Genomic DNA, 20,534 nt, shown 5'->3' with positions numbered 1-20,534 from the left:
GGGATTTACGCCCATGCAGGGAGGTGCAGACGCGAGAAGTTCACATGCGGAAACACCCCAGTATATAGGAGAATTTAGGACAGCCATGTTTGCAGACATACCACCGATTGAGCTCAAACAATGGGAACCACCGAATACTGACGACCCCGTCCGGCCTCACATGACACTGATTAGCATCATTGATGCCACCTTCGCCCCAGGGGAGAAGTAGAGCATTATGTGATCGCTACCCTCAAAGTGAGTTACTCGTAGACATTCAGAATTGAGGGGGCAGTTAGCGGAAACGATTAAAATTCACCAACTCGACCCCGAAGACCCACGTGTGTTGGTTAAAGCTAAAATCCCAAGGGATATGAGGGTCAATATGTCCCAGCTGGTACGGGCCAATCCATTGACGACTAGAGAGGATCCTGGCAATGAGGGCAAATACCTTTATATTAAGGAGTTAGTGGGACAGCGCCCAGGGCGGTGAAGCGTAGTGGGAGGGGGATGGACAGGCAATTTCCCGGAGTTGGGAACTGCTCGTTCTCCTTGTCACCGCGTGGGTTTCCATCGTTTGCTCCTGGGGAAATTGTCGGTAATGTGAAAGAAATAGGCGTAAACGTGATTATCTCGTGATGATCTTCAATGATGGTCCATTGAACGGAGGTGGGCTAAAGGGCGCGGCCTCCATGGACACGGCTCAGTTCGCAGCGATGGTGCTGTGGATCCAGTAGACGTAATGACAGACGCGAGTGTAGAAGCCGGGATGCTCAAACGACCTCACACACGTGCCCCCCGATTCTATTCCCTGGAGCACTCCGTTACACACCACTGGTCCGCCAGGATCAGTCTGTCACAAGAGCAGACGTGAGAGGAGGTTAATTAGTCATAGAGGGATACAGCGTGGAAAAAGGCCCTTCGGCCCAACTTTCCCACACCGGGATACATGCTTTCCCACACCGGGCTACACTAGTCCCACCTGGCCGCGTTTGGCGCATAGCCCTCCAAACCGGCCCTGTCAAGGCACCTGTCTAAATATCTCTTAAACGTTGGAATGGTCGCTGCCTCAACGACCTCATCCGGCAGCTCGTTCCATACACTCACCTGTGTGGAAACGTTGCCCCTCAGGTTCCTATTAAATCTTCCCCCCTGCACCTTGAACTAATGTCCTCTGGTCCTCGATTCCCCTACTCTGGGCAAGAGACTCCCGTGATCTCTCCCCGATCTATTCCTCAAATGATTTTATCACCTCTATAAGGTCACCCCTCATTCTCCTGCGCTCCACGGAATAGAGTCCCATCCAACTTAAGCTCTCCTTATAGCTCACACTCTCTGGTCCTGGCAACATCTTTGGTGGGCCTAAGGATTTGTTTCCGCGCTGTCGGGTGAACGAGAGGGGAGAAAGGATGGGAAAGGGAGGGAGTTACAGAGGCGGGGAGAGCGGGTGTAGGAGCCGGAAGGGAGGGGTTACAGAGACAGGGAGAGGAGTGTAGGGGCCGGAGGGGAGGGGGTTACAGAGTCGATGGGGGTGGGGTCGTGGTGTGTAAGGGCCGGACGGGAGAGGGTTACACAGAGGGGGAGTGGGGGTGTCGGGGTAGGACGGGAGGGTGTAACGGAGACGGAAGGAGGGGATGTAGGGGCCGTAGAGGAGGGGGTTACAGTGACGGGGAGGGGAGGATGTTACAGCGACGTGGAGAGAGGGGGTCTGTACCTGGCAGGAGTCGCGGCCTCTCCCCTTGTAGCCGACACACATCATGTTGTCAGTGATCATTCCTGGGTAGGAGCCATGACAGTCCACTTCACTCATAACCGGGGCGTCCAAACACTGAAGCTGGTCGCCGCGAAACGCTTGTGGGTTAAAGGTGAGAGATGAAACCCTCTCCACGTTTCTGTAACCCCCCTCCCTTCCGGCCCCTACACCCGTGGAACAGGCCCTTTACACTAACAAGTTTAGGCGGCTCTCACAATCCACGCCGAGCTGGAAGTGAATGACTGGCAGTTTAAATGTTCAAGATTGCTAATGGTTTAAAGATTGATCTTTCACTATGTGTGTCGCTGTTGATCCTTCACAAACACACCCCTCCCATTCTCTCTCTCCGTCTTCCGTCCCCTATCCCCCCTCCCCCCCCCCATCACCAGTCCCAGAGTCTCAACCGGGTCCCTGTTACGCCCCCCCCCCCCCCTCAGCCGGAGATGAGACACATCTCGCCGGTCTGCAGGGAAACGGCGTCCGCATAGCTGTTTATGGCGGCAGGTTGGGACAGTTTGATCAACATGATGTCGTTGTCCATTGTGTAGTAGTCGTATTTGGGATGTCTGAGCACCATCTCCGCAACGATGAACTGTTCCGACCCCTCCGTAGTCTTGGTATCATTCTCGACCAGTAGAACCTCTATTCTCCTACGAACAGACCGTGAAACCAGACCGCGACTTAAAACCAACCGCGACCGGAGGGGATGGGTTTACAGAGACGGGGAGACGGGGTGTAGGGGCCGGAGGAGAGCTGGTACAGAGACGGGGAGAGGGGGGTGCAGGGGCTGGAGGGGAGGGGGTCACAGCGACGAGGAGAGGGGGGTGTAGTGGCCGGAGAGAAAAGGTTAACAGGGACGGGGAGAGGGTAAAGGACCGCTGCACTTACAAGTCGTGACACTGGCTGCGGACACCACCCAGCGCGGTTTATCAGGGCGCCGCTGCACATATGGTGGAGGGAGAAATAAATTGAGAGGTACGGAGGGAGGGAGGTGGCAAAGAGGGAGAGAGAAGCGAGCGGGGAATGGGGAGAGGAAGGGAGGGAGGGGAGGGAGGGAGAGGGGGGAGGTGAGGGGCGAGGTCGAGGGAAGCTGTGGATGGGGAGAGGTGAGGGGCGAGGTCGTGGGAAGCTGTAGATGGGGGGAGGGGAGGGGGAAGGAGGTGGAGGGAGGGACGGAGAGGAGGGACAGGGAGGGTAGGGAGGGGGTTACAGAGACAAAACTTAACAAAAACACAACTAAAGGAAAATTAATTTAAACTTAACCTAAACTCCAAACTCAAACCTTAAACTAAAATTATCAGAATACCTCCGCTCAGTCTTCCTGGGCCTACCTGATCTCCCGGTTGCACAGCACTTTAACTCCCCCTCCCATTACAAATAAAAAAAAGTTACTAAAATTAAAACCAAATTAAAGTTATTTAAACTAAATTCAAACTCTAAACTCAACAGTTAAGCTAAAGCTATCAGAACACTTTCGCTCAGTCCAGCTGTACCAACCTGATCGACCGGTTGCCAAACACGTCACCTCGACCACAGCTAACATTGGCCTGTTTCCCACATCATCGTTATTTTTTTGCATATCTTTAATTCATTTGTTCTATATCTCACCACATCACCATCTATATCTCACGTTTCATTTCCCCCCTGAATCTCGGTCTGAAGATAGGTCTCGAGCCGTAACGTCACTCAGTCCTTCTCTCGAGAGATGCTGCCTGATCCGCTGAGTTACTCCAGAACATGTACCCGTCCACGTTCTCCACAGAGATGCTGCCTGATCCGCTGAGTTACTCCAGCACTCAACTAATGATGATATGGGAACCAGGCCAATGTTAGCTGTGGTCGAGGTGACAATTGTTTGGCAACCGGTAGATCAGGTTGGTCCATGTGGACTGAGCGAAGGTGTTCTGATAGTTTTAGCTGAAGTGTTTAATTTATATTTTGAGTTTAGTTTAAATTAGTTTTACATTAGTTTGAATGTCAGTTAATCCTTTTCTCTGCAAACCCATCCCCTCCCCCCTCCCCTCCCCTTCCACTCCCCCTCTCTTTCCATCCCTCCCCCCTCTGCCAACCCCTCTCGCTGATCCTTCCCTCTCTCCTTCCCTCCTTTCCTCCCTATATTCCCTCTCTCCCTCGCCCCATCCCCTCACGCTCCCGCCTCCCCTTTTCCCTCCTCCCATTTCCCGTCCGTCCGACCCTCTCCCTCCCTCCCTCCCTCCCCAACCTCGCCCAGCGGTACACGGGCTTGGAACAGCACAGGTGCGGCCGCTCGCCAAAGGCATCCGCGCCTAGACCCCACACACCATGAATATCGTTCTGCTCTTCGTCTTCCTCGGACTCACCGGTAAGTTTACTGCCCCCGGGCCCAAACTACCTACCATCTCCCCTTCTCTCTCCCCCACTTCTCTCTCTCTCCCCCTCATCTGTCTCCCCCTGACTCCCACCCTTCTTCTCTCCCACCCTCCTCTACCCCCTCCTCCTCTCCGTGCTTTCTCTTTCTGCCCTCCTCTCGCTACCCCTCCTGTCTCCCCCTGCTCCACTCCCCCTCCTCTCTCTCCCTTCTCTCCCCCCTTCTCCCTTTCCTCATCTCTCTGACCCTGTATCTTCCTATCTCCATTCTCTACCCTCCTCTCTCTCTCTCCCTCCCATATCCCCCTCCTCTATCCCCACCTTCTTCCCCCTCTTCTACCTCTCTTCTCGCTCTCTGCCCCCGCCCCTCTCTCCCCCCTCCTCCACCCTCCCCCACTCCCACCCCAACAGTCGCGGCGCCAACAGGCGATGACCAGAGGGGGGATGTTACATGTGCCGTAAACAAGCCGCACCCTGGACCGTGTGCCCCAACGTCGGCCACCGTAAGTGCGGCGGCGCCCTGATAAACTCGCGCTGCGTGTTGTCCGCAGCTCACGGTTACCACGCGGAAGCACAGGGATCTACACCCCCTCTCCCCGTCATTGTAATCCTCTCCCCTCCGGCCCCTACACCCCCTCTCCCCGTCACTGTAATCCACTCCCCTCCCCTCCGGCCCCAACACCCCCTCTCCTCGTCTCTATAACCCCCTCTTCTCTGGCCCCTAAACCCCCTCTCACCGTCTCTATAACCCCCTCTTCTCCGGCCCCTACACCCCCTCACCCCAATCTCTCCTTCTTTCTCCCCTCCCCATCACTTTCTTTCGCCCCCCTCGATCCCCGCGACAGCGCAGAAACAGCTCCTTCGCCCCAGCGAAGATGTTTCCAAGACTAGAGTATGGGAGATTTAGGGAGATGTTTAAGAAAGAACTACAGATGCTGGAGAAATCGAAGGTAGACAAAAATGTTGGAGAAACTCAGCGCGTGAGGTAGCATCTATGGAGCGAAGGAGATAGGTGACGTTACGGGTCTGAAGAAGGGTCTCGACCCGAAACGCCAGCAATTGCTTTGCTACATAGATGCTGCCTCACCCGCTGAGTTTCTCCAGCATTGTTGTCTACCTTCGAGGTCAAACGAGAGGTTAAGCAGGCTGGGACTGCAGAAGGTTGAGGGGTGATCTGGTTTTACGGTCTGTACGTCGTAGAATACCGGTTCGCCTTGGCGAATATGATATCTTGGCTGCGGAGGGTCGTAACAGTTCATCGACGCGGAGATGATGTCCCAACTCGACGCCATGAAACGCAATGTCGTCGACGTTCCCCTGCCCACGCAGTGCACTCAGACCGTCCTTAACGATAGATACAGAATGCTGCAGTAACACAGAGGGAAAGGTAGCACCTCTGGGGGGAAGGCATGGGTATCGTTTCGTGCCGAGAATCTTCTGATGAAAATAAAGCCACATCGTGGACTACCCGTTTTAGATCATTTATTTCTCACCGCTCACCATGAAAGAGAAGCGAGTGTTACCAAACTTCTGAATTCACCGGTCTGGGTGGAACCCTCTCCAAGACACACGCGAAGCTCACCGTTTGGCCTGTTTTTACAAAATGTTAAATGGTCAGCTCGACAAAGGTTACTAAACCTACACCAACCCCAAACCAATTAGGAGCGGATGAGGGCATTCCATCCAATTTGAGATTCCAGCTACCAAGCTAGATATGTAGAGCCATTCGTTCTTCCCCCGCACAATCAAAGCATGGGATAATCTTCACCATACCACAGTTAACCAACCAGATACAACTAAATTTAAGGTAGCTCTTTCGAAAGCCTGGATCGTCTCAACGCAGAGGGAGAACAAGGAAGGAAGAGACAAGGACTTTAAGACTTTTGCTCTCCATCACCGTGAGGAGATGCCTGGTGGAGTCACTGTGGTGGATGTTAAACTGTGTTCATTGTGTGTTCTGTTATTTTATTCTCAGTCATGACTGCAAGGTACGTAATTTCGTTCAAACTAAAAGTTTGAAAGACAATAAAGGATACTTTATACTTTATTCTTTATCTCCTGTATCCGCTGTTCCAAGTGTGGAATCATATATATCGGCGAGGCCAAGCGCAGATTCGACAATCTTATCGCTGAACAACTCATCTGAGTCCGCCTCAACCAGTCTGATCTCCTGGTTTGCTAAACCCTTTAACTCCATCTCACATTTCCACACTGACCTTTCTGTGTTGGGCCCCCTCCATTGTCAGAGTGAGGTCCACGCAAGTTGAAGGAACAGCACCTCATATTTCACTTGGGTAGCTTCACCCCTGCGGTATGAACATTGACTCGTCTAAATTCAAGTAACCCTTGCTTTCCCTGTCTCTCCATTTACTCCCCTTCCGACTAGTCTTACTGTCCGAATACATTTTATCTCTGTTCGCTTTGTTGTCAACTTCTACCAACTAACAATGATCTAGTCTATATTATCCTTGATCTCCATTCCCTTTGTCCTGTTTTCATACCTTACACATCCTTATCTATATAATTCCTTATCCATGTACCCTCTCTCCGCTTGAACTCAATCTGGAGAATGGCCTCGACACGAAATGTTACCCATTCCTCTCCAGAGATGCTGCCTGTCCCCCTAAGTTACTGCAGCATTTTGTGTTCGTCTAAAGCGGCCTTTTCACGGGGCGACTTGACGCAAGAGTTGACCGGAGTTTAACATCGTGGGAACCTCGTGCGGTAACAGTACGGCATTCGTGGACCATCGTGGACCACCGTAGCGCTAACGGCAGGTAATCGTGTATCTTGGTCACTCGGGAGAAAATTCAAGAACGTTTGAATTTCTCCAAGAGTGACTTGTACACTTGTGGTTGAGTATTGCAACATTATATGGGCGTAGTGGCCAGTGCGATATCCGTAATAACTCTTGCGGGTACCGTGGGAACTCCTGCTAACGGTGAACCCGGAAGCTGGACAGAGGGGACAGAAGGTGAGTAAATATTGTCTTCTGTGGGATTGAATTTAAAAAATAAATAAAAATAAAGGTTTGCATCCGCATATGGACATCAACTTATTCATGAGTTATGTTAATGAGATTCAAGAAAATAACTATAATCTTTAAAAGGGACTTTAAAAGGGACTTTACTGAAAGGTCCCGCATTTTTATGGTCCGTGAGAAATTTTTCACATGTACTTCTTTGAGAGATACAGGTCGGAGTCCTCGCCGACTAGCTATCGATGCCTTTCCGAAGCAGGGTCCGGAACGCTACCAATCAATGTTGTACAGAGACCCGTGTAAGGAGTGAACTGCACATGCTGGTTTAAACCAAAGACAGACACAAAAAGCTGGAGTAACTCAGCGAGTCAAGCAGCATCTCTGGAGAAAAATAGCTGATGTTTCGGGACGAGACACATCTTCAGACTCAATTCCGATTAGGCTGTCTGAAGAAGGGTTCCGATTCGAATCGCCACCTATTCTTTTTCTCCAGAGATGCTGCCTGACCCGCTGACTTACCCCAGCTTTTTATGTTTTTCTTCCCATATCTGACTTACCTGCTGAGTTACACCAACATTTTGTGTCCTTCTGTGCGTATTAACCAGCATTAACCAGCGTCTGCAGTTCCTTTAGACATTACCTAACTTCAGATGTTAGAGATTATAGCGCGTGGGAACTCCTGCGAACGATAAATCCGGAAACTGGACAGAGGGTACAGAAGGTGAGTAAAAAAGGTGGTCTCAATATCGACAAGGGAACATGTGTCCTTCGAGGACGTCCCACCTAATTGTCATTGTTGGATAATCTTTTTAACAGGAACACTTGCAGAGATGGCTCCCAGAAAATCTCAAAGAAAGGGGGTAAAGCGTGTCAGAGATGTGTTTGCCATGTTGCGCGATTCAGTTTCTATATTGTTTCAGTTTCTATATCTATATTGTTGCTCAATTCAGTTTCCCAGGGGGTCGGGACGGGACTGGAGTTGGGAGGGAAAGGTGGGGGAGTCGAGGGAGAGGAGGGGGAGACAGATGGGGGTGTCTTCATTTACTGGCGGCCGGTGTCTGTCACTGAAACAGGCAGGTGAGATTTCACATCCACCTTGTGTGTGCCTCTCTCTCTCTCTCCCTCCCTCTTACACAGGCTGAGAGACGCTGCCTCTGTGAGTGTACGTCTCTTTCTCCCCCTCTCCCACACACAGTAAGACCGAGGTACTGTGCTCAGTCCATCTGTGTCTCCCACATACACAGTAAAACATGTCTCCAAATGAGCCAATTCAACCAAGGGAGGATATATATAGCGTGTGAAAAAAAAAGTTACATCATTTGTGTCACGTGTAGTTCACGATGTTCATTCAAGATTTAACGCGAAAGCTCGGGAAACGGACAAGTCAGTCGCACAAATAACAGAAATGCCGAGTACCGTGTGAACTCTTTATCGTGGGAAATCTTTATCGTGCGGAACTCGTCCTGGACCACGACCACTTCACTCGGGTGACATCTTGCTTCAGGTCGCACCGTGAGAACTGGCCATAAGTTGTTTAGAAAGATGCCCTCGTGGGCGAGTCTCGGCTTTGTGTGTATGAAGTGCGTTTAATCGGTTCGCCGACCCCCTTTATCATTCAATGTGACAATGTGAGCTCTAGTGCAATGTGCGTAACTCTTTAGTATTGGTTCCGACACTGGGCTGACGCGCCGGTGTTTTGTCAGCTGTATAGTCTATTTATCGGCCATTAAATCAAGCAAGCGCCATCCAAAGCGCCATCGGATCCTTGGACGGAGTAGAGGCATGTGGACATTCTCGGCCATCAAGTCCAGTCGCCCAAAAATGTTTGTGAGACCGAATGCACGAGTTTGTGCCGGCAATGGAGAGTGCAAGTGAGTCTCCGAACTTATTCTGTAAATTGATAATTAGTGAAGTACATCGTGCATTAGTAGGTCGCGCTCTCCTGGTTTCTGCATTCATACCACCGGCTCTGACCTCCCTACTATCGAAGCGATTTACCTGAGAAATTGCTTCAAAAAGGCAGCCAGAATCATATTAGACCCACACCACCCTGGTCATACAATCATTTCACATCTGCCATCGAGAAGCAATTTCAAAAAACGGTAACATCCAGCGTCAGGAACAGCTTACTCCCGACAGTCATTCGGCTATAAAAAACTACCTCCTCAAATAAACTCAGAACGACAGAGACTATCATTTTTTTTATCATTCCACTATTATTGTTTGATTTGTGTGTGTGTGTGTGTGTGTGTGTGTGTGTGTGTGTGTGTGTGTGTTTGTTAGTGTGTGTGTGTTTGTTAGTGTGTGTGTGTTTGTTAGTGTGTGTGTGTTTGTTAGTGTGTGTGTGTGTGTGTGTGTGTGTGTCTGTGCGTGTATGTGTACTTGTGTGTGTGTGTGTGTCTGTGTGTGTGTGTGTGTTTGTGTACTTTTGTGTATGTGTGTGTAAATATTAGGCATACCCATGAATACCCATACTTCGATCATTTCCTCATCAGTCTGAAGTCCGAAGAATGGGTCTTGTTCTGAAACGTCACCCAATCCTTGTCTACAGAAATGCTGCTTCTCCCGCTGATTTACTCCAGCATATGATAGATATATTTGATGGGTAGACGTATCTATATTACTAAATCTCTGATCTTGACCGCTTTTGGCCGACTGTGCTCCGATTTCCGAGGGAACGCCGCCACTTACGCACCTCATACGGCGGAGGGGGGGCTCTGAGCGAGGTGGCCAAAAAATGACGGCCGTAGGTGGCGGCGTACCCTCGGAATTCGCAGCACAGTCGGCCAAAAGCGGTCAAGATCAGAGATTTAGTAATATAGACACGTCTACCCATCAATTATATCTTTGATAGGTATACGCAAAATGCTGGAGTAAATCAGCGGGAGAGGCAGCATTTCTGTAGACAAGGATTGGGAGACGTTTCAGAACAAGACCCATTCTTCGGACTTCAGATTGATGAGGAAATGATCGAAGTATGGGTTATCATGAGTATGCTTAATATTTACACACACATACACAAAAGTACACACACACACACACACGCACGCACACACACATACACAAAAGTACACACACACGCACGCACACACACCTAATCACACAAACGCACACACACACACACGCACAAACACACACACCCACACACACACACACACACACACACACACCCCACACACACACCCCACACACACACACACACACACACACACACACACACACACACACACACACACACACACACACACACACACACACGCACACACACACAAACACACATACAAACACGGACGCACACACACAACCACACACGTGTGTGTGTGTAAAAAGATATCGTGATATATATATATATACATGTGTATTTGGGAGGATGTTGATAAGTGTGAGGTGCTACATCTTGGCAGGACAAATCAAAATAGGACGTACATGGTAAATGGTAGGGAATTGAAGAATGTAGGTGAACAGAGGGATCTGGGAATAACTGTGCACAGTTCCCTGAAAGTGGAATCTCATGTAGATAGGGTGGTAAATAAATCTTTTGGTGTGCTGGCCTTTATAAATCAGAGCATTGAGTATAGAAGTTGGGATGTAATGTTAAAATTGTACAAATTAAATTAAATTAAATTAAATTTAATTTCTTTATTTATATAGCACATTTTTAGTCAACTTGCATTGACCCCAAAGTGCTTCACATAATTACATCCACACACACAGGCAAAGGTGGGTGAAGTGTCTTGCCCAAGGACATACACAGGCAAAGATGGGTGAAGTGTCTTGCCCAAGGACACAACGACAGTATGCACTCCAAGCGGGATTCGAACCAGCTACCTTCCGGTTGCCAGCCGAACACTTAGCCCATTGTGCCATCTGTCGTCCCATTGGTGAGGCCAATTCTGGAGTATGGTGTACAATTTTGGTCGCCTAATTATAGGAAGGATGTCAACAAAATAGAGAGAGTACAGAGGAGATTTACTAGAATGTTGCCTGGGTTTCAGCAACTAAGTTACAGAGAAAGGTTGAACAAGTTAGGGCTTTATTCTTTGGAGCGCAGAAGGTTAAGGGGGGACTTGATAGAGGTTTTTAAAATGATGAGAGGGATAGACAGAGTTGACGTGGAAAAGCTTTTCCCACTGAGAGTAGGGAAGATTCAAACAAGGGGACATGACTTGAGAATTAAGGGACTGAAGTTTAGGGGTAACATGAGGGGGAACTTCTTTACTCAGAGAGTGGTAGCTGTGTGGAATGAGCTTCCAGTGAAGGTGGTGGAGGCAGGTTCGTTTTTATCATTTAAAAATAAATTGGATAGTTATATGGACGGGAAAGGAATGGAGGGTTATGGTCTGAGCGCAGGTATATGGGACTAGGGGAGATTATGTGTTCGGCACGGACTAGAAAGGTCGAGATGGCCTGTTTCCGTGCTGTAATTGTTATATGGTTATATGGATGTGTTTTTTACACACACTGAAATAGTACTATCGCTATCTCCTTTATTATATTGTTTACCGTGGACTATGTTCACATATTATGTTGTGCTGCTGCAAGTAGTTTTCTCATTGTTCTAACTGGGACGTCTGACAATAAAACGCTATTGACCATAGCATCAAGAATCTAGAAGTCATCGTGTTACATTCACGGCACTGCTCATAGGTGCCGCTGTCTAGTACTGGATACAGACCTGATATTCCAACATTAACTCATCTGCGCCCTCCATGAATCCTCCTCTTAAAAACTAGAAAATAGTTGCAGGAGTAGGTCTTTCGACCCTTCATCACAGCACCTCCAATCAATATGATAATCCCTGATCATCGAAACTGAGTGCCCCGTTCCGGCTTTCTCCCTTGATTCCGTCATCCCTCAGAAATATATCTAACTCTCTCTTAAATATATAGAGTGAATTGGCCTTCTGAGGAAAAAAATAGTTGACCAATTTGGACCCTTGAAAACTGAAAAGGGTGAATTTATTATGGGGAACAAGGAAATGGCAGATGGGTTGAACAGGTACTTTGGATCCGTCTTCACTAAGGAGGACACAAACAATCTTCCGGATATACAACTCGCCAGAGGATCAGGAGTGACGGATGAACTGACGTAAATCGACATTAGGCAGGAAATGGTGCTGGGTAGATTGATGGGACTAAAGGCTGATAAATCCCTAAATTCCATGGTACTTAAGGAAGTGACTCTAGAAATCGTGGACGCATTGGTGAACATTTTCCAACGTTTCAATAGATTCAGGGTCAGTTCGTGTGGATTGGAGGGAAGCTAATGTTATCCCACTTTTTTAAAGAAAAGCGGGAGAGAGATAACAGGGAATTATAGAATAATTAGACTGACATCGGTGGTGGGGAACATGCTGGAGTCAATTATAGAAGATGAAATAGCCGCACATGTGGATAGCAGTAACAGGCTCGATCCGAGTCAGCATGGATTTACGAAGGGGAAATCATGCTTGACTAAGCTTCTGGAATTTATTGAGGAAGTACTAAGAAAATGGATAAGAGAGAGCCAGTGGATGTAGTGTACCTGGACATTCAGAAAGCATTTGATAAGATCCCACATAGGAAATTAGGGCACATGGTATTGGGGAAGAGTGCTGGCATGAATGGAAATTTGGTTGGCACACAGGAAACAAAGAGGAGGATTAACGGGTCCCTTTCACAATGGCAGGCAGTGACTAGTGTGGTACCGCAAGGCTCGGAGCTGGGATCTGGTATCCGATTAGGAAAGGTGGATACCAGTCAGATAATGATCCTCTATATTAAGAGAAGTGTGGACATCTCCTCACTAGTTTGGCACTGGGCTGCTGTGACTCATCAAGCGTGGAATCGTCACTTTTGCGAAATATGGGAAGTTGGATATTGGGTCAAATAATGGCCATTTACTATCCCGTTCTGGCAGCGATTGGTGTTCCCGGTGAGTTGCCATTCACTTCTACTCATGGTCTTCATTTTGTTGACTCTAGTGATGCCGGCGTTTGCTGTCTGCCGCACTTATGTTAACCCCAGAAACTGCAGATTCTCAACCTTGTGCAAAGCACAAGGTCCTGGAGGAACTCGGCGGCTCAGGCAGTATCTGGGGATGGAATGGAGGTTGTGATCCGAAACATCACCCGTCCATTCCCTCCTGAGATGCTGCTCCCTCGCTGGGTTCCTCAGCTAACAACACAGTGGGATGAATATAGATTGATCTCATTTCAAGTAACCTCTGTATCTCTCCATCCCTCCTCCACACACCTCGTACCGGCTTCAAAATCATCGTGTTGAGTAATTGGCTGTACTCGTTTTCACCTAAAAAACAGCTCGCAATTAGATGTTTGCTTTACCTTCGTTACATTTTTGCGTGTCCCTCTTTAATTTGTACTTTTTCTCTCTATGTCATTGTCTATATTTATCGTTTCACTTTCCCCCGACTCTCAATCTGAAGAAACGGTTCGATCCGTAACGTCACCAGTTCATTTTACGCAGAGATGCTGTCTGAAATGCTGAGTTTCTCCAGTTGCGTCTATCTTCGGCTTAAAACATTATTTGCGGTTCCTTCCTACACAGACTTCCTCCATCACTGCAGTTGAGACACTGATTGTTTTGCTGCATCCTCTCTTCATACTGTGATACAATATTTTCTCGATCCTAACGTTGCATTCGAGTTGTCTCCGTGTCATAATGTAAACTATGATCTCAGGTAACGTTTTTAATAGCGATTGTGAATGTGTGAACGAATGCTGGTGCCAGGTCGGCAGTGATATTTCGATTTTATGCGGAACGATCAGGCAGTGCGAGGAGAGCAGCATAGCACGGTGCAGCTATAGTCTGCGGACTAACAACTAAATTAAGACAGGAATTGAGGTCCAGGATTCCCCACCTGTCTCAACACTGACTCGTAATTAGCTTGCTGTACAAGGACATTCCTTCCCTTTCAGGAAATTTAGATTAGACCACAAAACTGACCTTCGGAACATGGCTGTATGTGTGTTTTCAGCCACGTGCTAGCCTCTCATCTCTGTTCAGATGTTTATATGTGGGCACTGTTGAACGTTACGTATTCGGGAAATACATTCCACTGGTTATTTGGTTGCCGGAGCTCTGCTTCAAGAAATGTGTAGTTTGTTTTCTGTAGATAGACACAAAAAACTGGAGTACCTCAGCGGGACGGTTCGCATCTCTGGAGAGAAGGAGTGGGTGATGTTTCGGGTCGAGACCCTTATTTAGACTAAATCTCATGGGGAAAGAAAAAGGGCGATAAAGGGGATGATGTAGAGAGATATACAACAATTACTGAAAAATATGCAAAAAAAGTAACGATGATGAAGGAAACTTGCCATTGTTATCTGTTTGTTGGGTGAAAACGAGAGGTTGGTGCAACTTTGGTTGGGGAGGGGTGGAGAGAAAGAGAATGTCGGGGTTAATGGAGCTAGAAAAAATAATATTCATCCCACTGGGTTGTGAGCTTCCCAAGCGAAATATGAGATGCTGTTCGTCCAATTTGCGTTTGGTCTCTCTCTGACAATGGAGGACAGAAAGCTCAGGGAGGGAATGGGAAGGAGAAGAAAATTAACGTGTTTGGCAACCGGGAGATCAGGCGGACCTACATATTTATCCTAGGATCCGGTTGGCATTGTTATTTTCATCAAGGTGATCCTATTTAAGATGATATTCACTAATATCGCAAACTCCAGAATGGTACACTACTCATCAACAGAATGCATTCAAATAAATGTCCAGGTAAGCTTGCTGCCTGAAAATCATATGCTACTCGAGCCAGTCCATGCGTTAAGATTGAAGCGTGAATTAATCGGTGTACAGTGGATAACTCTTTTTCCAAAGGTAATGTTACCATCCGGCCACCACTGTCCCGGCTTGCCAGAATCACAATGCGCCTTCACTCTGCCTTGCACCACTGGTAAAAGCCGCAGATGGTCTTCACCTTCAATTAACGGTGAGATGCATTCGTTTGATTCACGGTTATAATAACATCGCCGTTCCCCGCAGAGTGATATGTTCGATTCTCACCTCTTCTTCTCTCCGCCCCATCAATCAGCGATCGAGCAGAATCTGTCTATGGAAATCACACTACACTTGCCAGACAATGTATTCACGAATCGAGGCAACCACCAAAGTAACACGAAACTAGCACTCAACGCCCTAACACCGCCCAACACACTTCAATCAGTAATTCGTACAACCCATCGGATCCTCTGGATTCTTGCTTTGAACGGGTGTCAGGAGTTATAGGGAGCAAGCAGGAGATTGTGAATAGGGAGAGATAGATCTGCCGCGATTGATTGCACAGTTGACTAATTCTGCTCCTATCACTTAGGAACTTATGAACTTACTATCGGCATGGTGGCAACCCGTTCCACCTTCTCAAGGTATCGTTTCTACTGCAGATTCAACATGCCAACTTGCAAATTCAATCGGCTTGCCAGTATCACACTGCGCCTTCACTCTGTCCCGTCCCCAGTGTATCTTTACCCTGCCTAGTTCTCATTTCGACATCACCCTGCTCAATCTCCACCGCGCTTTTATCCGGATCACTCTCCGCCACAGCTTCACCCTGCGCAATACCCACTGCACCTTCGCCTTGCCCTGATCTCTTCTTACTCCTCCTTGTCTAAATTCCGCTGCACAAACACACTGCCCAGTCCGCGCTGCACCTTTACATTATCTAGACAAACTTCCCCTCACCTTACATAACAGAAGCTGCAGATTCATCACTACCAGTCTCATCCCAACTACACACAACCCGAACCCCTTTGTATGCGCATTGACGGTCCATTTTCCCTCCTACCTTCTGCACTTTGACATTAATCCCTCTTGCCCCTCAACCCAATTACAAATGTATCTTGTCCATTCACCAGACTGATTCTTGGGATGTCAGGACTTTCACATGAAGAAAGACTGGATAGACTCGGCTTGTACTCGCTAGAATTTAGAAGATTGAGGGGGGATTTTATAGAAACGTACACAATTCTTAAGGGATTGGACAGGCTAGATGCAGGAAGATTGTTCACGATGTTGGGGAAGTCCAGAATAAGGTGTCACAGTTTTTAGGATAAGGGGGAAATCTTTTAGGACTGAGACGAGAAAAAACATTTTTCACACAGAGAGTGGCGAATCTCTATATTTAAGATGGAGTTAGATGTGGCCCTTGTGGCTAAAGGGATCAGAGGGTACGGAGAGAAGGCAGGTAAATGATACTGTGTTGAATGATCAGCCATGATCATATTGAATGGCGGTGCAGGCTCGAAGGGCCGAATGACCTATTCCTGCACCTATTTTCTATGTTTCTATTTAACAGCGCGTGTAGTTCTGTCCAGTCCCATTATTCCACAAGCCATTTCACAAGTCATTACCGACGTCTTATTGAGAACAGTTATCCTTGTGTGTTTTCCAAGTTCCTTCTTCAACTTCACGCCTGTCTGCGCCACTAACCTGGTCCTAGCCTTTGCAGCCACGCTAATCTCTGTCTGGCTCACGGTCGCGTTTACATTGGATCGATTCTTGGCCATTTGCTATCAGAATGTGAAAGCAAAGTATTGCACCGAGAGAACGGCGACAGTTATTATGGGGATTGTAAGCGTATTTAGCTGTTTAATATGTGTGCCCTGGTATTTTGCAATGGGACGGTATTTAACGTCATGGGCTTCATTTGAGCTGCTGACGTACTGCTTAATGGCGTGGTTCCCGTTCTTGTTGTAGCTGTTGCTCAATTCATTGACTGCCAGACACAGTTTAATGTCCGGTCGAGTCCGCAGAGGGCTCCGCGGCCGTAATACTGGAGTATAATGACCCGATAATGGAGAAACTAAAGGAAATCCGTTGTTCTCCTCTTCTGTATAATCCGGCAGTTTTCTATTGTTATTGGAGTTCAGAGTATACGGTAATTGCCGTGCGTGTAGTCGGGCGCCTTTTGTCAAGGCAGTGACATCGAATCATTGCGTTCATCGCTTCAATTTTTGAGTACCTGTACAAACCGTAATATTGTCTGACCAAAACAAAGTCAAGAGCAGATTAAGAGCGCCGTGAGTGCCCAATATATCTGATTTAAAGTTAGTGAAACATAGGAAGCTTGTTGATGCGCAGCGGACAGAGATAGCAGAGAGTGCGAGAGGAGAGAGGTGGTGGGGGGGGGGGGGTGGTGGGGGGTTAGCTCTAGAGATAGAGGAGAGCGAGATCTCTCTCTATATCGAACTCGCCCGCAGATATACTCTTTACTCTGTCTCGCTCTCTGCTCTGCTCTCTTGACGCGTCCCGCGCTGCTCCTCTCGCTCTCCTCTTGCTCTCGCGCGTTCGGCTTCTGCTCTTCTCGCTTGTCTCTGCTGCTCGCTCCTCTCTGCTCTCTCGTCTCTTCGCTCTCTCTCTCCGCGCTCTCTTCCTCTCTCTCTGTCTCTCTCCCCTCCTCTCTCTCTCTGTCTCTCTCCTCTTCTCCTCTTTCTTCTCTCTCTCTTCTCTCCTCCTTTTCCTTCCCTGCCCTCTCTCTTCCGCTGTCTCTTAGCTATTCCGTCTGGGAAATGGTAGGTGATGCGGGGAAGAGATAAACGAGAATACAGATGTGGGAAGATAGAGAGGACACGGAGACACAGGGGGACAAAGAAGAGAAAGAAAAAATAAGAGGAGTCTCGGAATTCAGGAATCCGCACCATCTGACACACAAACACTACGCCCCCTCCCCCCCCCATTGATATTATATTAATATTAATTTGCTTTTCGTCAAAAAGACACAGCAGAGGATGTACTTCATGTGGCATCTGAGGAAGCACAATCTGCCACAGGCATTGAAGGTCCAATACTACTCGGCCATCGTGGAGTCTGTCCTCACCTTCTCCATCATGGTCCGGTTTGGCTCAGCCACCAAGCACGATACCCGGAGGCGGCAGCGAATCGTTCGATCAGCTGGGAAGGTTATTGGCTGTAACCTTCCCTCCACTGACGAACTGTACACTACAAGGGCCATGAAGCGAGCGGGTAAGATCATCTCCGACCCTTCCCACCCTGGTCACAATCTCATTGAATCACTTCCCTCTGAAAGGCGACTCCGGACTGTCAACGCTGCCACAGCCAGATATAAAACAGTATTTTCCACGAGTATTAGCTCTACTCAATAAATAAAAATCTGTAGCCTCCTTTTGCTCTGGTATTTATTTAATTCACATGTTCAATCAATAATGTTATATTATTAATGTTTACTGTTTTATGTATCATTCTTAACTGTCACTGTATGTCATGATGTCACTTGTGGGCAGAGCACCAAGGCAAATTATTTGTATGTGAATACTTGGCCAATAAACGTATTCGTTCATTCATTATTTTCCACCATCCCCGACCTATCCACTCACGCATCGCCTCCAACTGCGCAGGCGCGGTTGGACAGGGAGGTGATAAGGAGGGAGGGGGAGTGGTTAGTGAGTGAGAGGGTGAGAGGGGTATAGAGGGGGGTAGAGGGAGAGGGAGGGGATAGAGAGGGAGAGGGAGGTAGTCGAAGTTTAGTGGTAGGGGGCGCGGCGTCACAGGGGAGGGCTGGTACCCGAACGCAATACTCCACCACTCACCCATAGTTCCCAATACTCAACTGTCCCGAGAGAGGGAGGGGGGAAATAGGGAGTGGAGATAGAGAAGAAGGTGGGCAGAGAGGGAAGGGATTGAGAGGGAGAGAGAGGAGATTGAGGGTGTAAAGGGGGATGGGGTGGAAGGTGAGGGGTGGTTAGTGTAGATGATATGTGCATGTGCCTTTAACATAGTGACCTCACCACTACTAACCACTCCCTATATCACAAGTATAAATGTAACCTCCCCACCCCTTGATCTCCCTCTAGCTCCTGTGACGGACCACGTACAGCTAGTGCAGTATTGTTTGTGTATTACTAATAAATGTAGTAAAGACAACAGTGCGTTATTGAAGCTCTTTACATGGTGTCACAATCGTGGCTCTGCGCCTCCTGTTTTCCTGGTTTTATTTTCTTTTGACCCAGTTACCTATCCCTTTTCTATCTCTCGTGCCATGGCTACCTCGTGCCGCAAACCCGATGCGCTTGGCTTCGACTCGGACATTGCCCACCGTTGGGATGTCTTTAGACGCGACTTTCAGCACTACGTGACGATTGCCCATCCTGCAGCCACCGCTGAGATGCGGGCGTCTCTCCTCCTCAACCTAGCCTGCCCCGTTGCCCTGGAACGATCCGAGTCGTTTGTATATGGTGCAGGTGAAGATGCACGAGACCCGGTATGTCTTATGGCTAAGTTCACCGCGATGTGCGACATCCCCACCAACTGTATTTTAGAGCGGTTCAAATTGTTCAATCGGCGTCAGATCATTGACGAGTCCATTGACAACTACATCGCCGCGTTGCGACACATGGCCAGACGTTGTCGCCTGGACGCTCTCACACCCGACCAGGTGACCCGGGACATCCTTGTATATGGCCTTCTAGATTACAAGCTTAGGGCTGAACTTCTGCGGAAGCCCGACCTGTCTTTAGACGATGCTCTGCACGCCGCCCGCATGGCTGAGGCTGTCGCCTCGGCAACGTCGCCTGCCGGTCATGACATTAACTTTGCCAGTGCTGCTGCCCGCCGGCGGTACACTGGCCCGCCACGGCAACAGGTTTCCCCTGCCCCCGGGGTCGGCAGCCCACGGCGTTGCCCCAACTGCAATTTTTCCTCCCACCAGTGCAATGTGTGCCCAGCTTTGGGAAAGACATGTAATTTTTGCAGGAAGTTAAACCATTTCTCTGCAGCTTGCCGCTCCAAGGGCAAGCCAGTACCCGCTCCACGGAGAATGTTAAACAACATTGCTCAGGCTAATAGCGAGTTTGGTTCCCAGCACCAGCCTGACGAACTCCCTTTGTCTGATACCAGTTCCTCACAGGGGGAGGCCAGCATTTTTGCACTCTTAGATGCACATGCCCTGATAGCGGACCCTTCGGTCAGAGTTACTGTTAATGGTTCGACCTTCTCCGCGAAACTAGACACGGGGGCAGTAACAAATGTAATGTCAATAAGCCTTTTCAAAAAGATTAGAACCGATGAAAAAGTGACTGTTGACAACTCCCGCCTACATGCCTACGGGGGAGGAGTTCTCGTTCCCGTGGGAAAGGCAACCCTGCACTGCAAGATCCTGCAGGCCTCACTTTCTACCTGCTAGACTCTGACAAAGTTACCTTGCTGGGTGCCCAGGTGTGTCAAGACCTCGGCCTGGTATCCTTTCACCGTGATATCCGCCAGGTGCGGACCCTCATGGACCCCCTGCGCGAATACCCCGACCGTTTCGACGATAAGCTGGGCAAGCTGCCCAGCTGTTACAAAATTGCTGTCGACCCCGATGTCGAACCTGTGATCCGCCCGCCGCACCGCGTCTCCTTCGCCATGAATGACAAGGTGGAATCAACGCTGTGTGACATGGTCACCTGGGGCATCCTCAAAGAGGTGAGCGATCCCACCCGGTGGGTCTCCACCATGGTCGTTGCCGCGAAAAAGGACAAAA

The 20,534-nt window shown here is 48.7% G+C and overlaps 1 protein-coding gene across 1 annotated transcript; it reads right to left on the bottom strand.

The window, feature by feature from the left end:
- Positions 1–682: 682 nt before the first annotated feature.
- On the bottom strand, positions 683–19,160 carry LOC116967564 (trypsin-like). Its single transcript, XM_033014182.1, has 5 exons — positions 19,061–19,160; positions 16,721–16,829; positions 2,192–2,382; positions 1,694–1,830; positions 683–832 (listed from the first exon to the last, which is right to left on the bottom strand). Exons 1-5 carry the CDS (start codon positions 19,158–19,160, stop codon positions 683–685), a joined length of 687 nt encoding a protein of 228 aa, XP_032870073.1.
- Between the last annotated feature and the right edge of the window lie 1,374 nt (positions 19,161–20,534).

Source organism: Amblyraja radiata, chromosome 40 (genome assembly GCF_010909765.2).
Source record: "Amblyraja radiata isolate CabotCenter1 chromosome 40, sAmbRad1.1.pri, whole genome shotgun sequence".
In the NCBI taxonomy this organism is placed as follows: Eukaryota; Metazoa; Chordata; class Chondrichthyes; order Rajiformes; family Rajidae; genus Amblyraja; species Amblyraja radiata.
This window is presented reverse-complemented; position numbering and strand designations above follow the sequence as displayed.

Coding starts and splice junctions, on each gene's coding strand:
- LOC116967564 (XM_033014182.1), bottom strand. CDS start 19,160: ATGGGCAATCGTCACGTAGTGCTGAAAGTCGCGTCTAAAGACATCCCA. Junction 1,831..2,191: donor CGCCGTTTCCCTGCAGACCG/GCGAGATGTGTC, acceptor TTAACCCACAAG/CGTTTCGCGGCGACCAGCTT. Junction 833..1,693: donor GAGGCCGCGACTCCTGCCAG/GTACAGACCCCC, acceptor CTCTTGTGACAG/ACTGATCCTGGCGGACCAGT.